The sequence below is a fragment of the Tribolium castaneum genome, chromosome 8, assembly GCF_031307605.1.
Source record: "Tribolium castaneum strain GA2 chromosome 8, icTriCast1.1, whole genome shotgun sequence".
In the NCBI taxonomy this organism is placed as follows: domain Eukaryota; kingdom Metazoa; phylum Arthropoda; class Insecta; order Coleoptera; family Tenebrionidae; genus Tribolium; species Tribolium castaneum.
In genome coordinates, this window is record NC_087401.1 from 17,381,435 (window position 1) to 17,398,675 (window position 17,241).

The window sequence follows — 17,241 nt, forward strand, 5'->3', positions numbered from 1 at the left end:
TTTAAGTACCAATGGAGTTTTATCGATTTGATAACACGAGTCCACGTGAGATGGTGGCAAAAATTTAGTACCACCACGTATACAAACCTATATTTATTATTACTGAGGTGGTACCATGTTACACTTTTTCCTGGTCTCGTTATTTATGACTGTATCAAGTGATCAGTTCCCGTACGTCGTGTCTTTGAAAAACTCCCTATGGAGGGCCAACTCGAACCATTTTTGCACCGGTACCATAATTGCACCCAAATGGGTACTAACAGCCGGTCATTGTTTCACCCCAATGTAAGTCACAAGAAAACAGCTGCGTAATTTCCTCAGTATTTACAATCCCATAGAATGGATCACGGTCCATGTTGGTGAGTACCTAGACCATGGTACTACCCATAAAATAGTGAAATATACCATCCACCAAAACCAATCTGAATCGCCGGAAATCTACCGCAATGATTTGTGTCTGGTGGAACTAGCAAGTGAAATACACGTCCCAATGGTACCTTTCGGTACCATTGCAAATGTGGACCACTTGGCGGTGTTTGCCGTTGGTTGGGGTCGTTCCTCACAATATGGTACCATCCCATTTGGGAAACAAGTTACCAGATTGGGTACTGTAGAGTACCACAAATGCCAACAAATGCACAGTTTGAGGCAGAATCGAGTTGATCCAAGTACCCAAATTTGTGGGATGGGTGATTCTGGTACTACTTTGTGTTTTGGAGATTCGGGGAGTCCCCTGATTGATGCAAGGAGTGGTGCCTTGGTTGGCGTTTTTTCATCAATGGAGGATTGTACAGGGGAGTACCCGTTACTATTTGTGCGCATCTCCAAATATCTCGACTGGATTTATCAAGTGACACATTATTTAAAAGTCAATAAAAACTGAGATTAAAATCATATTTTTATCACTTCCGTTTTTAATAATTCAACTCGTCATTAACACCAAAAATGTCGAAAATAATCGCCATGTTTGGTCAAGTCCTTGCACTTGGGCCCAAAAAACCTAATAAAATCTATTCAACAATTCTGGTAATTACCCTAACTGTTTCAACTTTCTTTTCGAATTATTTCCGACTGCCTTATTACCAAAACTTCACCCCGATTAAGCTTAATAATAATATTTTGATCGAAGTTATGATGTACTTTTTTGCTGTGGTTTTAATAGTCGATGGTACTTTTTGTAAAATGGACCAATGGGTTATTTTATGGTCGGTGGTTGAAAGACATGGTCAAAAATACGTTTTTCGGTTTCTTTTAGCCCAAGTTGTGTTTGTGGTACTTGACTGGGTCTCGATTTTGGTTTGGATTGACATGGAAGGAGTTGATTTTTTCAGCCAGTACTTTACCGATGAGGTACTACTTTACTATCAGTTTTACATCACATGTGTTGTGATTATTTTGGCGAAAATAATCAAGGAAGAGTACCAGCAACTTGAACATAAAATAAAGTACTACAATTTGGGGAAAATCCAAAATCGCTTGGTTTCTCTTAATGATTGTGTTTTAAATTTTAATCAGATTTTTGGTTTTTCCTTTGTTCCTCTTGTAATGACTTGTGGGCTGATTGTGGTTGAACTACTGGACGATGTTTTCAAAAACAGTTATGGTTACACCAAAGGCCAATATTTCGGTATTTTGATTGCAAATTTAATCACAATTATGCAATGTTTGGTTCCCACTTTTTTGGCCATTGCATATTGTAATCAAGTGGGCGAAAATGCACGAAAATTGCTACTGAAAGCTTGTTATTTGAGACGATTTCTTCGAGATGAGAAACAAAGAGAACTTGATTTTTTTATCAAGACAAGTCGGAACCACTTTCCACAATTTACAGCCGCTGAGTTTTTTCAAATTGACAAAAGTTTAGTTTTCAAAATTTTGGGTTCTGTCACCACTTGCTTGATCGTTGTAGTTCAATTCAATGCGAAATAAAAACAAATAGAAAAATTGCAAGCATTTTTATTTGTGTTAATAAATACGAATAAATAATCAAACACATCGGTTTTGGGTGTAGAATAATTTAAAGCCACGGCCTGTGACACTTCCGTCAGTACGTACTGGAATTACGATCGGTCCGGCACTGGAATCTGCCAAAAATTGCACAAATTGTTAAAAAATCAGCAAAAATTTGACAAATTTGACAAAAAAAGTGAGAAAATTGTCAAAAATTATGAAAACTTGACTTAATGTGTAAAAAATGTACCAAAAAAGTGTTAAAAACCAATAGAATAATATAAAAAATTGACAATAGTTGTGAAAAAAAAAGATAAAAATAAGTCAAAAATGGACAACAATTAGTCACAGTATGTCAAAAATTATGAAGTCTTGACTTACCAAGAAAAAATTTTGGCAAAATGGGCATAATCTTGAAAAAAATGACAAAAATGTATAAAAAATTGTCAAAAATTTGCAAATTTGTGAAAAAAAAATTAAAAATTGCAAAAAAAAATTGACAAAAAAGCGTTGAACAATTCTAAAAACTGCCTAAAAAATGTTGAAAAACAAATGAAAACTCACCTGTAACGGGCGCATTCATGGTAAAATCTTCTATCAAAGCCCCATCGTTGAATTTGTCACCACACAGTCTGGTACCACCTATGATTATGTAATCATCTGGACAATTAAAAATCTCAGCGCCAGCTTGACCCGCTGGAACGGTACTTTCACCAGCTTGAAGAATGTTTTTTATTATTTTTTTTTTGTAACAATTTGCCAAAAACCTACCCTCATTCAAGTTAACCAATTGGAAGGGATATTCAAGCCCATTGGGCATATTTGTGTACGTAATTGAGCAAAAACCGGCTTCCTTTCGTATACAAATCGCATAGTTGAGATTGTTCTGCAATTATTGTGTTACTAGAGCGGAAAATTTTACGCTTGGTACTAACAAAATATCCCGGTTGGCTTCGGTTATTTATGGCTGCTTGATCGTAATTAAATGATGATATCATTCCAGTGACTCCGGTGTAGTACTGTAGACAATTGCTTGATTGCGAACAATCATTTGCAATTTGACAGATTCGGATATTGTAGCGTTTTCTTTCACCGGTACTTGATAGTACCGACAATTGTAAAGGACCAGTCAATGTTGATACATCAACATAAACATGTTGGCCAGTGTTATAACCACAAATTTCCGGTACTGTATTGATATTTTGGCCTTGAATTACCAAACTTTCGGTACTACAAGTACCATTAACAGGCCCCCTTAACTCCAAATCGATGAAATCAAGTCGCATTTGTTGGACGTTATCACTCAATTTGTAAATATTGATGGTACATTCCATGGTAGTGTCTGATTGACGAGTGGTACCACCGGTAATTGGAAATCTAGGGTCTGGGGTGATTGGCGGTGGCATGGTACTCGAACTTGGGGGAAGTACCATGGAACCGGGCGGGTCATAGTCAGGGTACCCCGGACTTTCAAAATACGTACAATTGCGATTTGAACTCGTACCACAAGTGTTACGAACTGGAAGTACCAATTTTTAAGTGTCAAAGGTTTGGTGGTACTTACAGACACAACAAACGCCGTAACCATCCGCACAATCGCCCAGATTGGTACCATTCAAGGCCGAGCATTCCGTTTCGTGGTAGCAAGTACCCAAATAATCACCAAAGGTACTACTACTCTGACACTCCGAATTTTCGAATTGTACTATTTGGAAGAGGCTCAAAAACTTATTGAATTTTTTCGTCTTGTTTTGCAAGGCGGTGCCGAAAAATTTAGCCTCATGGTCATGGTTTTTGAATTTTTGTTCGTAAAGTCTTGTCAAGTGATTTTTTAGTAAGTTGTTTATTTTGGTACGACCTGTTTCGGTGTGAAATTTTGGGCGTTTATCTACGAAAACACCAAATTCTGATTCAATCTCATTTTTTAATTCGGGTGGTTCCCAAAAATCGAAGCGAATAATATCGTTACAACGCACAAGAGGTAGTACCAACACAATCACAAGAAGCATTTTAAACTGACGAACTGAGACAAAAAGACGTGCTTAAAAGTATGATTTACCAGAGCGAAAAATGTCACATATACGCTCCAGAAATCGACAAATTGGTGTGAAATGTTTGTGATTTATGAATGGTACCACTTGTCCTTGACCGACAAACGCGGGATTAATTTCATTAAAAATCACATTCTTGCTGGTAAACATGTTTATCGTGTGTTTTTATCGGATTTTTGTGCAAAGTATGACTTTTTAGAAAATTTAAACTTGTATTTAATCTTTTTTTACATTTTTGTACAAATATTCGATATTGTTGCCTACGTTTTCAATGATTTTTGGAAAGTGTTGACATATTTTAAATAGTAATTTTTTGAGAAATCGATAATTTATTAAAATATATGAATGGTACCACTTATCCTTGACCAACAAACGCGAAATTTATTCAAATAGAAATCACATTCTCTCTAGTATTTCAAACATGTTTGTCGTAAGTGCATTTCTAGTCGGAATTGTGGTACTACTTTTATTACGTAAAAGGGTCACCTTGTGGTACTACAGTGCAAAATTGCCAGGCCCTTTTGGCCTCCCTTTTCTCGGAAGTCTCCACTTGTTGGTCAAAGGGCCCAAAGAAATTCACCAAACTTTGGCAAACATTTACAAATCGTACCCTAAAGTTGTGAAAATCTGGTTCGGACCATGGTTATACGTAAGTACCACCGAACCCAGCGACTTGAAAGTCATTCTGACTCATCACTTGGATAAGGGAGAATTTTATGAATTGATGTCGGAATATTTTCGACGGGCTTTGGCTGCAGCTCCAGGTCAGTACCAATATTTTGTGAGTAGTACCAAATTTGGTTTTAGTTGATTTGTGGAAAAAGCACCGCAAAAACATTAACCCGACCTTCAATACCACGATTTTAAACACTTTTATTGGCGCTTTTGCCAAACAAGCTGAAATTTTGGTCAAGAACTTGGAAAAGTACCAAAGTGATGAAGATATTTTTCCCATCGTATGGAAATGCACACTTGACTCAGCCTGTGGTACCATTTAGTGTCACAGTAACTTGAATACATTGCTTTGTTCTAGAGACTTTGGCCGATGTTGACCCCATTTTTATAGACACTGAAGCGTGTTTAAGGCGGGTGTTTCGGTTAGTACCACTTTAATTTTTTTCTCTTAAAGAAAAATAATTTTTAGAATTGAAGAAATTCTGCTTGAGCGATTCTTTAATCCTTTGTGCCATTTAAATATATTATGGAAATTTTCACCGTTGCGGAAAGAACTGGCAGTACTTTGGAAACAAAACAGTACCTTCATCACTCAAATGATTGATATAATGAAACAATCGGATAATTTGGACAAAAAGCGTTTCCTCAACCACTTAATCCCCTCTCATGACCTTAATTACACAATCGAGGAGGCTCAGATCATGTTTTTCGTTGGTACCGAAACATCGGGCGTTGCCATAAGTTCGGTTTTATTAATTTTGGGCATGTTTCCCCAAATCCAAGAAAAAATTTTCATTGAAATTGACCAAGTTTTTGGTAGTACCACTGGTAGTACCCTCGACGAAATCAACCATTTGGACTATTTGGAGCGCGTAATTAAGGAAACGTTAAGATTATTACCCCCAATCCCCTTCGTTATGCGCTCCCTTGACGAAAACTTGAAACTAAGTTGTGGTACTTTCCCGGCCGGTTCGCGCGTAATAGTACCCATAATGATGGTACACAGAAGGGAAGATTTTTGGCCGGAACCGTTAAAATTTGACCCGGACCGGTTCCTTGAAGAACGGCCATCTGGTACTTACATACCGTTCAGTTACGGTACTAGGAATTGTTTAGGTACGACCTGACCAAACGGAGCAAAATTAATTGCTTGTTTCAGGTTATAAGTACGCAATGTTGTCCATGAAAGTGATTCTGGCGACGATTTTAAGGAAGTACCGGGTCAAGTCATCGAATTATAAAAGTATAGATGAGGTGGTACTACTTATACATATCATAGCCAAGGCCACAAATGGCTATAAAATTGTTTTGGAGAAACGAAATAAATGATTTTACGACTTGTTTTGGTTTTATTTTATGGTACTGTCACGATTTTTGCAATATATAAAGACAGATAACATTTATTTGAGTCAAAGTTGCAACAAAATGGGCAAGTTTTGTGTCATTTGTTTGTTTGTTTTTGTGAATGGTACGTAAGTCGTACATTTCCAAAATCATGGTACTCGTTTCAGTTGCATCAAGTCGTCTTACTTTGCGTATGTTGGGTGGTGTGAACACCAATGGTACCATCCCGTACATTGCTTCAATTAAGCATTTGAAAAATAATGAAGTGATTAAGTCTTGTCTAGGGAGTGTTATTTCAAATCAATGGGTACTAACGTCCGGTTTTTGCCTTTTGGGCGGGTACTTGTTTAAATTTTTTGCGTTTTTTTTTGGTTGAGGTACTTTGTAGGGATCCAGATACGATTTTTGTAGATGTTGGGGTTTATAGCCACTCTGATGTACCACCAAAACGGTATAAAAGTACCCAAATTGAGGTACATCCCGACTTTGATAGTACCACTGGTCAGAACGATATCGCTTTAATACGAACCGAATCAAACGTTTTGGTCGCGTCGATTCAACTTGGTCACTTCTCCAAAAATGTGAAAAAGTTGACAGCTTTTGGATGGAACGAAAATGATAAAAACGATTACTCGAAACCTGAACCGTACCACCTTGGCCGACTTGACCTTGAAATTTTATCAATGGAAGATTGCCAGAAAAAGTTTCATTCGAGTGTTAAGTTGGATGAGAAGCAGATTTGTGGTTACGGTGGAAAGGGGAAAGACATGTGTGGAGTTGATTTTGGGGGTCCTTTAGTTGATGGTACCGGAAGACAAGTTGGGGTTTTTAATGATGTGATTTTTGCCGCTTCGGGGAAAAGCCACCAATGTCATTCGCATCACAATCATCCGTTGGTTTTCACTAAAGTGGAGGCTTATGCCAAGTGGATTTGCGAAACTGCGAATATCTATTTCTTCAAATAATTGCAATAAATAAGTTGTACTGATAAAGTTTTCTCATTTTTGGTGTAGAAACACAAAACGTGTAAACCCGGATCCGCTACAAAGGCCATTAAAGTTTTTCACTAAAAAAAAATCATAACTAAAAAACTAAAAGTCGTAGAGCAAAACGGTTTATTCCAGTGAATTCAGCGGCTCATTTTCAGTATTATACCAACATTTAAAGAGATCTAAAGTTTTAAAATTTTTTGCAAAAAATTAAGTTAGGTATTTCTTATAGTGGAAAATTTTATTCAACAAAAAAATTCATAACTCGAAAACTAAAAGTCGTAGAGCAATGCGGTTTGTTCCATTGAATTCAGCGGCTCATTTTCTGTATTATACCAACTTTTTACGAGATTTAAAATTTTCAATTTTTTTGCTAAAATTTCCTGAGTAAAACACTTACCTTCAAAGAGGTGAAAAAAAATTTTTTTTTAAACTCACTCCAGCAAATTTTTTTGGACTTCTACATGTCTTAACAACCCACAAAAGTTGTTAAAAGTCCACAAAAAGTCAATATGTTCGATTTTTTTATGTTTGATTTTTTCAATTTTCGTCGCAGTTTTTGTCGATTTTGGGTACCCGGAACTTTTGTCGAGCAGTAGCTCCCGAACTATCAGAGATAACCCTATGAAGTGTATTATCGTTGGAAAGCTCTTTAAATTATCTATTTTTTTCAAAAAAGTTTATTGTTCTCTGACTAATCGTTTTCGAGCAAATTGCAAATAAAACCAAAAATTGGTAATATTTAAAAAAATTCATAACTAAAAAACTATTGGGAATTTGGCAATTTTCTCGATGCCAATCGATTCCCCGGATCATTTTGCATAGGTATGGATCAAAATAGTTCCACTTTTTCGAGTAGTTTTGCCGTAATTAAGAAAATAAAAAAATTGGAGAATGTCCAAACTTCCTAATTTTGAACCTATTGATAGATTTTGTGTAAATGAATTATTAAGACAGGAAATGTAATAATATCTGTTCTAAATTGCTTGTCAAATAACTCGATTCTAATCTCGATCGTAAATTAATAGTTGAAGTTCTGCGACACGCAATCATGGATTTGGAAGTGTTTGGAATTTTTTTAACACTTGCTGATAAATTTTCGGGGAAAGTGTGGCCAATTATCATTGTCATTATTTACATTTTTGCCGAATTTTATTCGTTAAAGTGTCGTAAATTTTACGCAACATTCAGCCCAATTATTAAATTGCTTCATTCTTTTAACGACTTGTTATTACTTCATTGCAACACTTATTTAATTTTGGGGTTGAATTTTTGGAAAAAGAGCCAATGGAGCGAGTTTTGGGCAAATTTGAAACTCGTGAAAGGGAGAAGAATGGGAAAAAAATCGTACTATTTGGGATTATTTTTTGCAAATTTAATCTATGCTTTGACTCTTTCTTACGTTATATTTTACTGGTGTCAAGAATATCAAGCCAGTTTTTTCCAACGATATGTAGTCCAACTACGAATAGTCAGAGTCATTGACAACTATTGCATTTTCTGGTACAAGTACTTTGTTTGTACACTTTTGGTTGTTTTAGCTTCAAGGTACCAAAAACTAAAGACTCAACTTAAAAATCACCACTTAAAAACGGTCGCATATGGAATGACAATTCAGAAGAAAAATTTACAACTGTTTAACGAAATTTTTGGAATACCTATTTTTCTAATAATTGTTCAATCTATGGTCCACACTCTTGAACATTTAAGCGACTTTATCTACAACTATCAGACGTTTGAAGAGATTTCTGTGATTGTTGTGACTCTCTTGGTCCTCCATATCCCAACAATGATTCTAATTTTTTTGTGTGGTCATGTGATGGAAGAACGAAGAAAAATCGTCATGATCACGTACGAAATAAACCCGACTTTCAAACAAAAGAAGAAAAAATTGCCAGGCATTGTTGACTTGATCCGAAAAACGGAGATTAAAATCACAGCTGCGAATTTTTTTGTTTTGGACAAATCAACAATTTTGGCGGTTTTGGACACGATTGTGGCTTCAGTCATCGTTCTGGCACAATTCAAAACCGACCAATAAATACTGTATTTGGTGTTTCAATAATAAAAAATAAAAAAAAATTAAACTCGTTCTATTTTGCTTAAACGAAGCAAAACACAAGCAATTTATTTTAGTCTAAATAATTGGCGATCAATTCAATAAACGCAACCAAGATAGGTAATTAAACGTAAAAAAAATATTTTCTTCATTTTGATACAAAGTGTTCAAAAATGATTGTTCATCAAGTCAACTATGGAATATTTAATGTGCCGCTTCGTCCAAATAACTATTGTAGTTTCTGACTATTGTCACCTTTGTCAAGTTTTTGAATTCTTTTTACTCACTTTTTTGCATTTTTCGACAAAGTTGCCTTGATTTGTGTTTTATATTTTCGTGATAATTGTTTTTTTTTTCTTTCGTTTTTAGATCTTTTTGCATTATTTTCACGGTTCTGTCATTTTGACGGCATTCACAATTTAAATTAAACGGCACATTATGTTTAAAATCCATAGTCGACTTGATGGACAATCATTTTTGAACACATTGTAGATTTAGTGCACTTAACAAAATTGAGCAGAAAATTACTGAACTGTTTGTTCTATTTTCTCTCAATTTAAATTCAGAAAAAAAACGTAATTTTTATTAAAAAATAAGATTTTAAATAAATTACCAAGTTAATAAGTTACGATAACTAACCGTCAATTAAAACCGTACAAACGGTCGTAATTCACAATTGTGATAATCGCTAATTGGGGAAAATATCACAATCGTTGTCCCCAGTCAGCTCCGTCACAATGGAAGATAAAGAACGTACGAAAATTTATTCAAAAACGCGAAAAAGCCACCCGAAGGAGCGAACAAATTGCATTTTTCACTTTCTGTTCTGGTAAGATTTTAACTGATTTGAAAACAAACCAGAAGAATGAGTTTAGTTGGGAACTTCCGATTGTGATCAAAGGATGGAAGAAAGACTTAAGCGAAGACGACCTTTACAGCCCTTTGAAGGAAATCGACTCGAAAATGTTGGGAGATAAGTTGGAACAGTTCTGGTTCGAGGAGGAAAATTTCCAGAAAAAACCGTCACTAGCTCGGGCTATTAGGCGATTATTTGGCTGGGAAATTGCAAAATTTGGCATTTTGTATTTTCCGGTTGACTTGGCTGTGGTGTAAGTTTGCCAAAGGAAAAATTTATTTTTAAATGTTTGGTTCTAGTCTTTGTCAGCCACATTTTTTGATCAATCTCTTAAATTATTACACGCCAAAGCAGACAAACACAACACTAAAAGAAGCACTTTTGTACGCTTTAGCCATCGTTTTATTGTCGTTACTTCGCGTCCTCTTCTTCCACTTCTTCGTCATGTCTTTATCCATCGTCGGACTTAAAGCCCGAATCGCCTGTTCGTCCCTAATCTACCGAAAATCGCTGACACTGAAGAAAACCACTTTCCAAAAAATCACCACCGGACAAATCGTCAATTTGCTGTCGAACGACGTGTACAGACTGGACTACGTCTTCGCCTACATGCACTTTATCTGGATCAGTCCTTTGGAGACAATCCTCGCGGGACTTTACCTGGATTATGCTCTAGGTCACACGGCTTTGGCCGGAATTGCAGTTATTGTCTCGTGTCTTTTGCTGCAAGCTTACATGTCCAGACAAATCTCCATTTGTCGTAAAAATGTTGCCGTTAAAACCGACTACAGAATTCGGCTTATGAACGACATTGTTTCCGGAATTCAAGCGATTAAAATGTTCACGTGGGAAAATTCATTTGCCAAGCTGATTGAAGCGGCCAGAAAGTGAGTCAAGTGTGCGATTTTTTTTACGTTGTGTAAACAAATATTTCAAATCAAAAAAAAAAAGTAAAAATCAAAAAAATTAAAAAAATATATATTTCTAAAAAGGTTAAACCTTTAGAAATTTTAAAAAATTCATAATCAAAAAACTATTGGGAAATTGGCAATTTTCTTGATGCCAATCGATTCCCCGGATCATTTTGCATAGGCATGAATCAAAATAGTTCCACTTTTTAGAATAGTTTAGCCGTAAATAAGAAAATAAAAAAAATTAAAAAAAATTGAACACCCCCCCCCCCTTAGAAATCGGTCAATTTTTAAAGTGTCTCAAAATCAAATAAAACCGATTCCGATTTTATTCCGGTTGTCCTCAATTTTTCCGTTTGTCGATAACTTTAATAGTTTGGCCGTAATTGGCCGTTGAAAATTGAAAAAAAGTGAAAATGGAAACCTTTTTTTGCGTTTTTCTCGGAAACTATAAGACTTAGAGGAACGAGCAAAAAACCATCTGATAGCGCTTAATTTTATCTATTTTATCGACCAAACCCGGAGCCGCTCCGGGCAAAAGTTCCGGCTACAGAGGCGATCAAAGTTTTTCACTAAAAAAATTCATAAAAAAAAAACTAAAAGTCGTAGAGCACTGCGGTTTGTTCTATTGAATTCTGCGGCTCATTTTACATATTATATCAATTTTTCACAAGAATAAAAATTTTTAAATTTTTTTTCCTTAATTTTATGTGGCTATTTATGGTGAACAGTTTTATTCAACAAAAAAATTCATAACTCGAAAACTAAAAGCCGTAGAGCAATGCGGTTTGTTCCATTGGATTCAGCGGCTCATTTTCTGTATTATACCAACTTTTCACGAGATTTAAAATTTTCAATTTTTTTGCTAAAATTTCCTGAGTAAAACACTTACCTTCAAAGAGGTGAAAAAAAAATTTTTTTAAACTCACTCCAGTAAATTTTTATGGACTTCCACATATCTTAACAACCCACAAAAGTTGTTTTTAGTCCACAAAAAGTCCATATGTTCGATTTTTTGATGTTTGATTTTTCAATTTTCGTCGCAGTTTTTTTCAATTTTGGGTACCCGGAACATTTCTCGAGCAATAGCTCCGGAACTATGAGAGATAACCCCATGAAGTGTATTATCGTTGGAAAGCTCTTTAAATTATCTATTTTTTCCAAAAAAAAATATTGTTTTCCGACTAATAGTTTTCGATAAAATTGAAGATAAATGCAAAAAGTGGTAAAATCTTGCAGTTTTTTGAGGTAAAAAAAATGAAAACACCACATGTACAAATTGTATTTTTTTCCAAATGTAAAAAAAATAATTTTGTTCCAGAATTGAGTTGTCCAAAGTCCGAAAATCTCTCCAATACCGCGTGGTCAACAACAGCCTCCGCTTACTCTTCACCAAAATCGCCGTCTACTTATGCCTCCTAATAATGTTCCTAACTGGCCGTTCCCTCACATCCCAATTCGTCTTCGGCCTAATCAACATTTACGAATACTTAAAAATCTCAACCATCATTCTAATGCCACTCGGAGTCACCCTTTTTTCCGAAGCCCGCATCTCAATCCTCCGAATCCAAAACTTCCTTCTCACCGAATACGAGCAAACGCCCACAATCACCAAAAAACACATCCCGCAAGTACACTTAATCAAGTCACAAAGCGACCTTGAAAAAACCTTCATCGGCGTGCGTTTAACTAACGCCAGCTTCAGCTGGTCACCAAATTACGAATTACTGAAAAACGTAAACTTCGTCGCAACTTCAGGCCAAGTCATTGGCATCATTGGAAGTGCAGGTTGCGGCAAAACCACCTTCCTTAACTTAATTCTAGGCGAACTGGACTTGAAAAAAGGCGCAATTGACGTAACCGGAGCCGTCTCATACGCCTCCCAAGACCCCTGGATTTTTCCGGGCAGCATCAAGCAAAACATCCTGTTCGGCGAGGAAATGGACCCGGAAAAGTACCAGCAAGTGGTCAAAGTGTGCGCACTCGAGCGCGACTTTTCCCTTTTCCCCTTTGGCGATAACACGTTCGTTGGCGAACGCGGAGTTATGTTAAGCGGGGGCCAAAAAGCCCGGATTAATTTAGCCAGGGCTGTGTACAGAAACGCCCAAATCTACCTCCTGGACGACCCCTTATCAGCTGTAGACTCACACGTGGCTTCCACAATTTACAACGACTGTATTCTCGGTTATTTGGCCCAAAAATGCGTGATTTTGGTGACACACCAAGTCCACTTCTTGAAAAACGCCACCAAAATTTACCTAATACGTGAGAAAACTTTCCACGATTTTAGCAACGAAATTGACTCAATTGCCGCGAGGAGCGACACTCCCGGAGTCCAGGAAATGAAAAGTTACGACCTCCCGCTCGAAATCAAGGAACACCGGAGCTCCGGAACCACCACGACCCGGATTTACCGGAGCTACACCAAAGCGGCCGGAAACGCACTCGTTAGTCTACTCATTCTAGTTTTACTGATCCTGAGCCAAGCTTTGGCCAACACTGTTGAATATTTCGTGGCGTTTCTTGTAAACATGGCCCAGGAGAAGAGTTTTCACTCCGAACTGCGCAAATTTTTCACACGCACTAATAGTATTTACGTGTACACGGGTCTGGTTGTGGTTTTCGTGACAATGACCTACACTGCTTTGACTTGTTTGACGCATTATTGCCTCAAAGCGGCCAGGAACTTGCACAATGCCATGCTCAGAAATGTGGTACATGGACCCATGGAATTTTTCAATCATCACACTTCTGGGCGGATTATTAACAGGTTTTCGAAGGATATGGGTTGTGTGGACGAACAAATCCCGCTTAATTTGATCCTGGGTGTGACCATGGGCTTGCTGCTGTTGGGGATCACCATAACTATATCCATCCTGAACTATTGGATGATAATCCCAACTATAATCCTAGTGGTGATTATCAGTTTCTACGGGATTTTGTTCCAACCGACTAACAACAATGTGAAACGAACGGAGTCAATTAGTGAGTTTGGTTTGGTTTTTTTTGGGGGAATTATTTTTTTTTCCAGCTAAAAGCTCGGTTTTTACGCATACGATGGCTTCGCTTCAGGGTTTGACGACGATTCGGGCCTTTGGTGGCGAGAAAATCCTAGAGCGCGAGTTTGATAATCATTTGAATTTGTACAGTTCGGCCTTTTATATGTTGACAGCGATGTATTCGACTTTGACTTTTTGGACGGATTTTACGTGTGTTCTTTATACTGGGTTAGTGATCTTCAGTTTCTTCGCTTTTGGCTCGAGTGAGTAACTAATTTTTTTTTTAATTTGTTTTAAGGCCTAAAAGGTGGGAAACCGTTGAGTTGAAAAAATTGTAAAAAATCTACGGAATTGAAGAACTGGAAGCACTAAAAAACAGAGAAACTCTGAAAAAACCTTGGAACTAAAAAAGTAGTTAAAATATTGTAAAAGACGTAAATTTAAAAAAGAACTAAAACAGTCACTAAAAGCACAAGAAACTAAAAAACTATCAAACTGCAAGGTAAAATATATAATAAATTAAAATAATTAAGTGACTGAGATACAAAGAAATTAAAAAGAATAAGAAACTCAAAATTGTAAAATAAAAAAATTGAAATATTTATAATAATGAATTAAATAATTCATATTTTACGTAGCCGAGACACTCAAATAAAAACTGAGAACCTTAAAATTGAATAAATCAATGAAATATTGAAATAATGCGAAAATAAAGTGCTAAAAGTTGAAAAAAACAACAAACAATGGAAATAAAAAAATGTAACAAATCATTTTAAATAGAGAAGAGATAGATTAAAACACTGGAAAACTAAAAGATCGACAGACTAACTATGCAAATGAAAGAAAAATAAAAAAAATATCGAACCGAAGAGTAGAAAATTTAATAATAGCTTAAAGAAAACTGAAGCACTGAAATACTAAGAGACTTTGAGACTAAAAAAAGTGGCTAAAATACTATAAAAGACGGCAATGCTGAAAAACTGTAGAATACAAAAGTAAAAGTAAATGAAAAGGAAAATTAATAATAAGATAAAAAACTCAAGAAGTAAAGCTGAAATACTGAAAATATAAAAAATAAACTGATATACTGGGCAACTATAAAATTAAATAAAATTTAAAATTAAAAATTAAATAAAAAAGTGTGAGAAGTCATCTTAAATAAGAAAGACAGAGAATAAGAAACTGCTAAAAAAGCTGTAAGATCGAAGGACTGAAATTATCTAATCGAAAGACTAATAACTTTAAAAAATATATCAAACTAAAAAGTGAAAAATCTCTAAATAATTGAAATAACTTTAGAACCGGAAGTTTGAAAAACTCAAAGTACCGAAAAATTAGCGAACGGTAAACATAAAATAAAAATTAAATTTAAAAAATTAAAAAATTGATAAAATAGAAAACTGCAACAAAACTGAAAAATTAGAAAATTATTGAACCCAAAAGTAGAAAATAAAAAGTACAAATAAAGACTGAAAAAACTAAAACACTGGTATATCAAAAAAAATTAAATTTATACAGCGTGTTAGGGAATGGTTTAGCAAATATTTAAAGGTAGATAGAGTATGGCAAAACAAATCATTCAGCAAAAAATGCATAGTTTGCTCAAGAAATCGTTCTGAAATTAAAGTCCCCAATTTTGAGAACCGCTGAACTAATATAAAAATTTGCGTAAATTTTAATAATATTGACACAAGAGCAGAGGTAAATTAACTCCTTGGTCCACTACGTTTTAATTTGTATTTTGTTATTAAATGTTAAGAAAAAAAACAAAAGTTTTTTGTGCCGGGACCGGGATTCGAACCTCCCACACAAATGAACATGTTAGCCACAATTTTAAAAAATTCTTAAAACGTCCATGAGCCACTATCTCCAGTTTGTTCAATGAAAAAAATTACTGCTTATAAACCTCCATAAGACACACAGTGGATCTCAACAAGTGGGTTGAAATAAATGAAATAAAAAAAAGCCAAAAAATTGTAAATTTTAGTTTCAAAAAAATTGGAAAACTGTCGATTATTTCACAATAATTTCTGTATATTTTTTGCAGAAATGTGGGTTGGCTACATCGGCTTGGCCATAACCCAGTCCACCTCCCTGGTGGGCTTAATCCAATACGGCACCAAAACCTGGAGCGAACTCGACTCCCAGATGACTTCAGTGGAACGTGTGGTCGAATACGCGGAACTGGAGCCCGAAAAAGACGATGGTACCACGGTACCATCGGACTTGTGGCCCAACAATGGTCGCATCCTCTTCGACGACGTGACCATGAAGTACCCTCTAAGCAACACAACGGTACTCAAAAGCGTCACATTCAACATCAACCCAGGCGAGAAAATCGGAATTGTTGGCCGGACAGGCGCTGGCAAAAGCAGTCTAATTTCGGTACTTTTCCGCCTGTTTCACTTCGATGGTACTGTTTTGATCGACGGTGTTGACACTAAAACGCTCCCGTTGTCGATTTTGCGCTCAAAAATCGCAATAATTCCACAAGATCCGGTGCTTTTTTTGGGCTCTTTGCGCCAAAATCTGGACCCGTTTGAGCAATTCAGCGACAGTCAGTTGTGGTCGTCACTCGAAGAGGTTGAACTTAAGGAAATGGTGACGAATTGGGCGCAAGGTCTTGAAACTACGATTTTGGAGGGCGGGGCTAATGTTAGTGTGGGCCAGAGGCAACTTTTGTGCCTAGTCCGGGCCATTTTGCGCAACTCAAAAATCATAGTTTTGGACGAAGCGACCGCAAATGTTGACTTGAAAACCGACGAAGTTATCCAGAAAGTTGTAAGGAGGAAGTTTCGGAATTGTACGGTTCTGACCATCGCCCATCGGTTGAACACCATCATGGACTCGGACAAGATCCTGGTGATGGATGCTGGGACGGTGGCCGAGTTTGGCCCACCTGCCCAACTCTTGAAGAACGAAAATGGCTTGTTTTATGGGTTTGTTCAAACGAGTGGGAAAAAATAATTATTTATTAAAAAAAATTATACAGTCGAGAGTATTATTTTTTCAAGTCCTGAATTGTGCCAGAACGATGACGAAAGCCACTATAGTTTCCAAAACGCCCAAAATTGTTGATTTGTCCAAAACAAAAAAATTTGCAGCTGTGATTTTAATCTCGGTTTTTCGGATCAAACTGACGATTTCTGGCGATTTTCCAAAACTCGGATCCATTTCGTACGTGAGTTTGATGATTTTTTTGCGCTCTTCCATCACACGACCACACAAAAAAATCAAAGTCACCATTGGGATAAGTTGGACGAAAAGTGACACAACAATTACGAGAATTATTTGAAAAGAATGTGAGTGGTAGATAAAGTTGCTCAAATGTTGGAGGGTGTGAGAGATGCACTGAGTAATTACCAGAAAAAGCGACCATCCGAAAGTTTGGTTGAAAAGCTCCAAAG

The 17,241-nt window shown here is 36.3% G+C and overlaps 5 protein-coding genes across 6 annotated transcripts; 4 read left to right on the top strand and 1 right to left on the bottom strand.

The window, feature by feature from the left end:
- The first annotated feature begins 18 nt into the window (after window positions 1-18).
- On the top strand, window positions 19-905 carry LOC100142545 (serine protease 1). Its single transcript, XM_015980749.2, has 2 exons — window positions 19-285; window positions 322-905. Exons 1-2 carry the CDS (start codon window positions 116-118, stop codon window positions 881-883), a joined length of 732 nt encoding a protein of 243 aa, XP_015836235.1. The 5' UTR covers window positions 19-115; the 3' UTR covers window positions 884-905.
- Window positions 906-1,955: 1,050 nt separating this feature from the next.
- LOC658432 (uncharacterized protein) lies at window positions 1,956-4,155 on the bottom strand. Its single transcript, XM_015980758.2, has 5 exons — window positions 3,515-4,155; window positions 2,886-3,469; window positions 2,722-2,836; window positions 2,515-2,667; window positions 1,956-2,084 (listed from the first exon to the last, which is right to left on the bottom strand). Exons 1-5 carry the CDS (start codon window positions 3,957-3,959, stop codon window positions 1,987-1,989), a joined length of 1,395 nt encoding a protein of 464 aa, XP_015836244.2. The 5' UTR covers window positions 3,960-4,155; the 3' UTR covers window positions 1,956-1,986.
- A 239-nt stretch (window positions 4,156-4,394) lies between these two features.
- Window positions 4,395-7,012, top strand: LOC658360 (cytochrome P450 4C1). 2 transcript variants are annotated; one of them, XM_008196314.3, is made up of 7 exons: window positions 4,395-4,765; window positions 4,809-4,988; window positions 5,035-5,098; window positions 5,146-5,792; window positions 5,836-6,144; window positions 6,188-6,359; window positions 6,409-7,012. In XM_008196314.3, the coding sequence occupies exons 1-5, from the start codon at window positions 4,423-4,425 to the stop codon at window positions 6,003-6,005; spliced, it is 1,404 nt and encodes a 467-aa protein (XP_008194536.2). In that variant the 5' UTR covers window positions 4,395-4,422; the 3' UTR covers window positions 6,006-6,144; window positions 6,188-6,359; window positions 6,409-7,012. The 2 variants fall into 2 exon arrangements, with proteins under 2 accessions (XP_008194536.2, XP_064214497.1); XM_064358427.1 differs by having other exon boundaries at window positions 4,516-4,650.
- On the top strand, window positions 6,102-6,985 carry LOC103313304 (chymotrypsin-1). The gene is made up of 3 exons (XM_008196256.3): window positions 6,102-6,144; window positions 6,188-6,359; window positions 6,409-6,985. The coding sequence occupies exons 1-3, from the start codon at window positions 6,102-6,104 to the stop codon at window positions 6,983-6,985; spliced, it is 792 nt and encodes a 263-aa protein (XP_008194478.1).
- A 2,739-nt stretch (window positions 7,013-9,751) lies between the features above and the next one.
- On the top strand, window positions 9,752-16,828 carry LOC658210 (probable multidrug resistance-associated protein lethal(2)03659). Its single transcript, XM_964618.4, has 6 exons — window positions 9,752-9,897; window positions 9,944-10,177; window positions 10,224-10,811; window positions 12,157-13,820; window positions 13,867-14,097; window positions 15,882-16,828. Exons 1-6 carry the CDS (start codon window positions 9,806-9,808, stop codon window positions 16,799-16,801), a joined length of 3,729 nt encoding a protein of 1,242 aa, XP_969711.1. The 5' UTR covers window positions 9,752-9,805; the 3' UTR covers window positions 16,802-16,828.
- The last annotated feature ends 413 nt before the right edge of the window (window positions 16,829-17,241 follow it).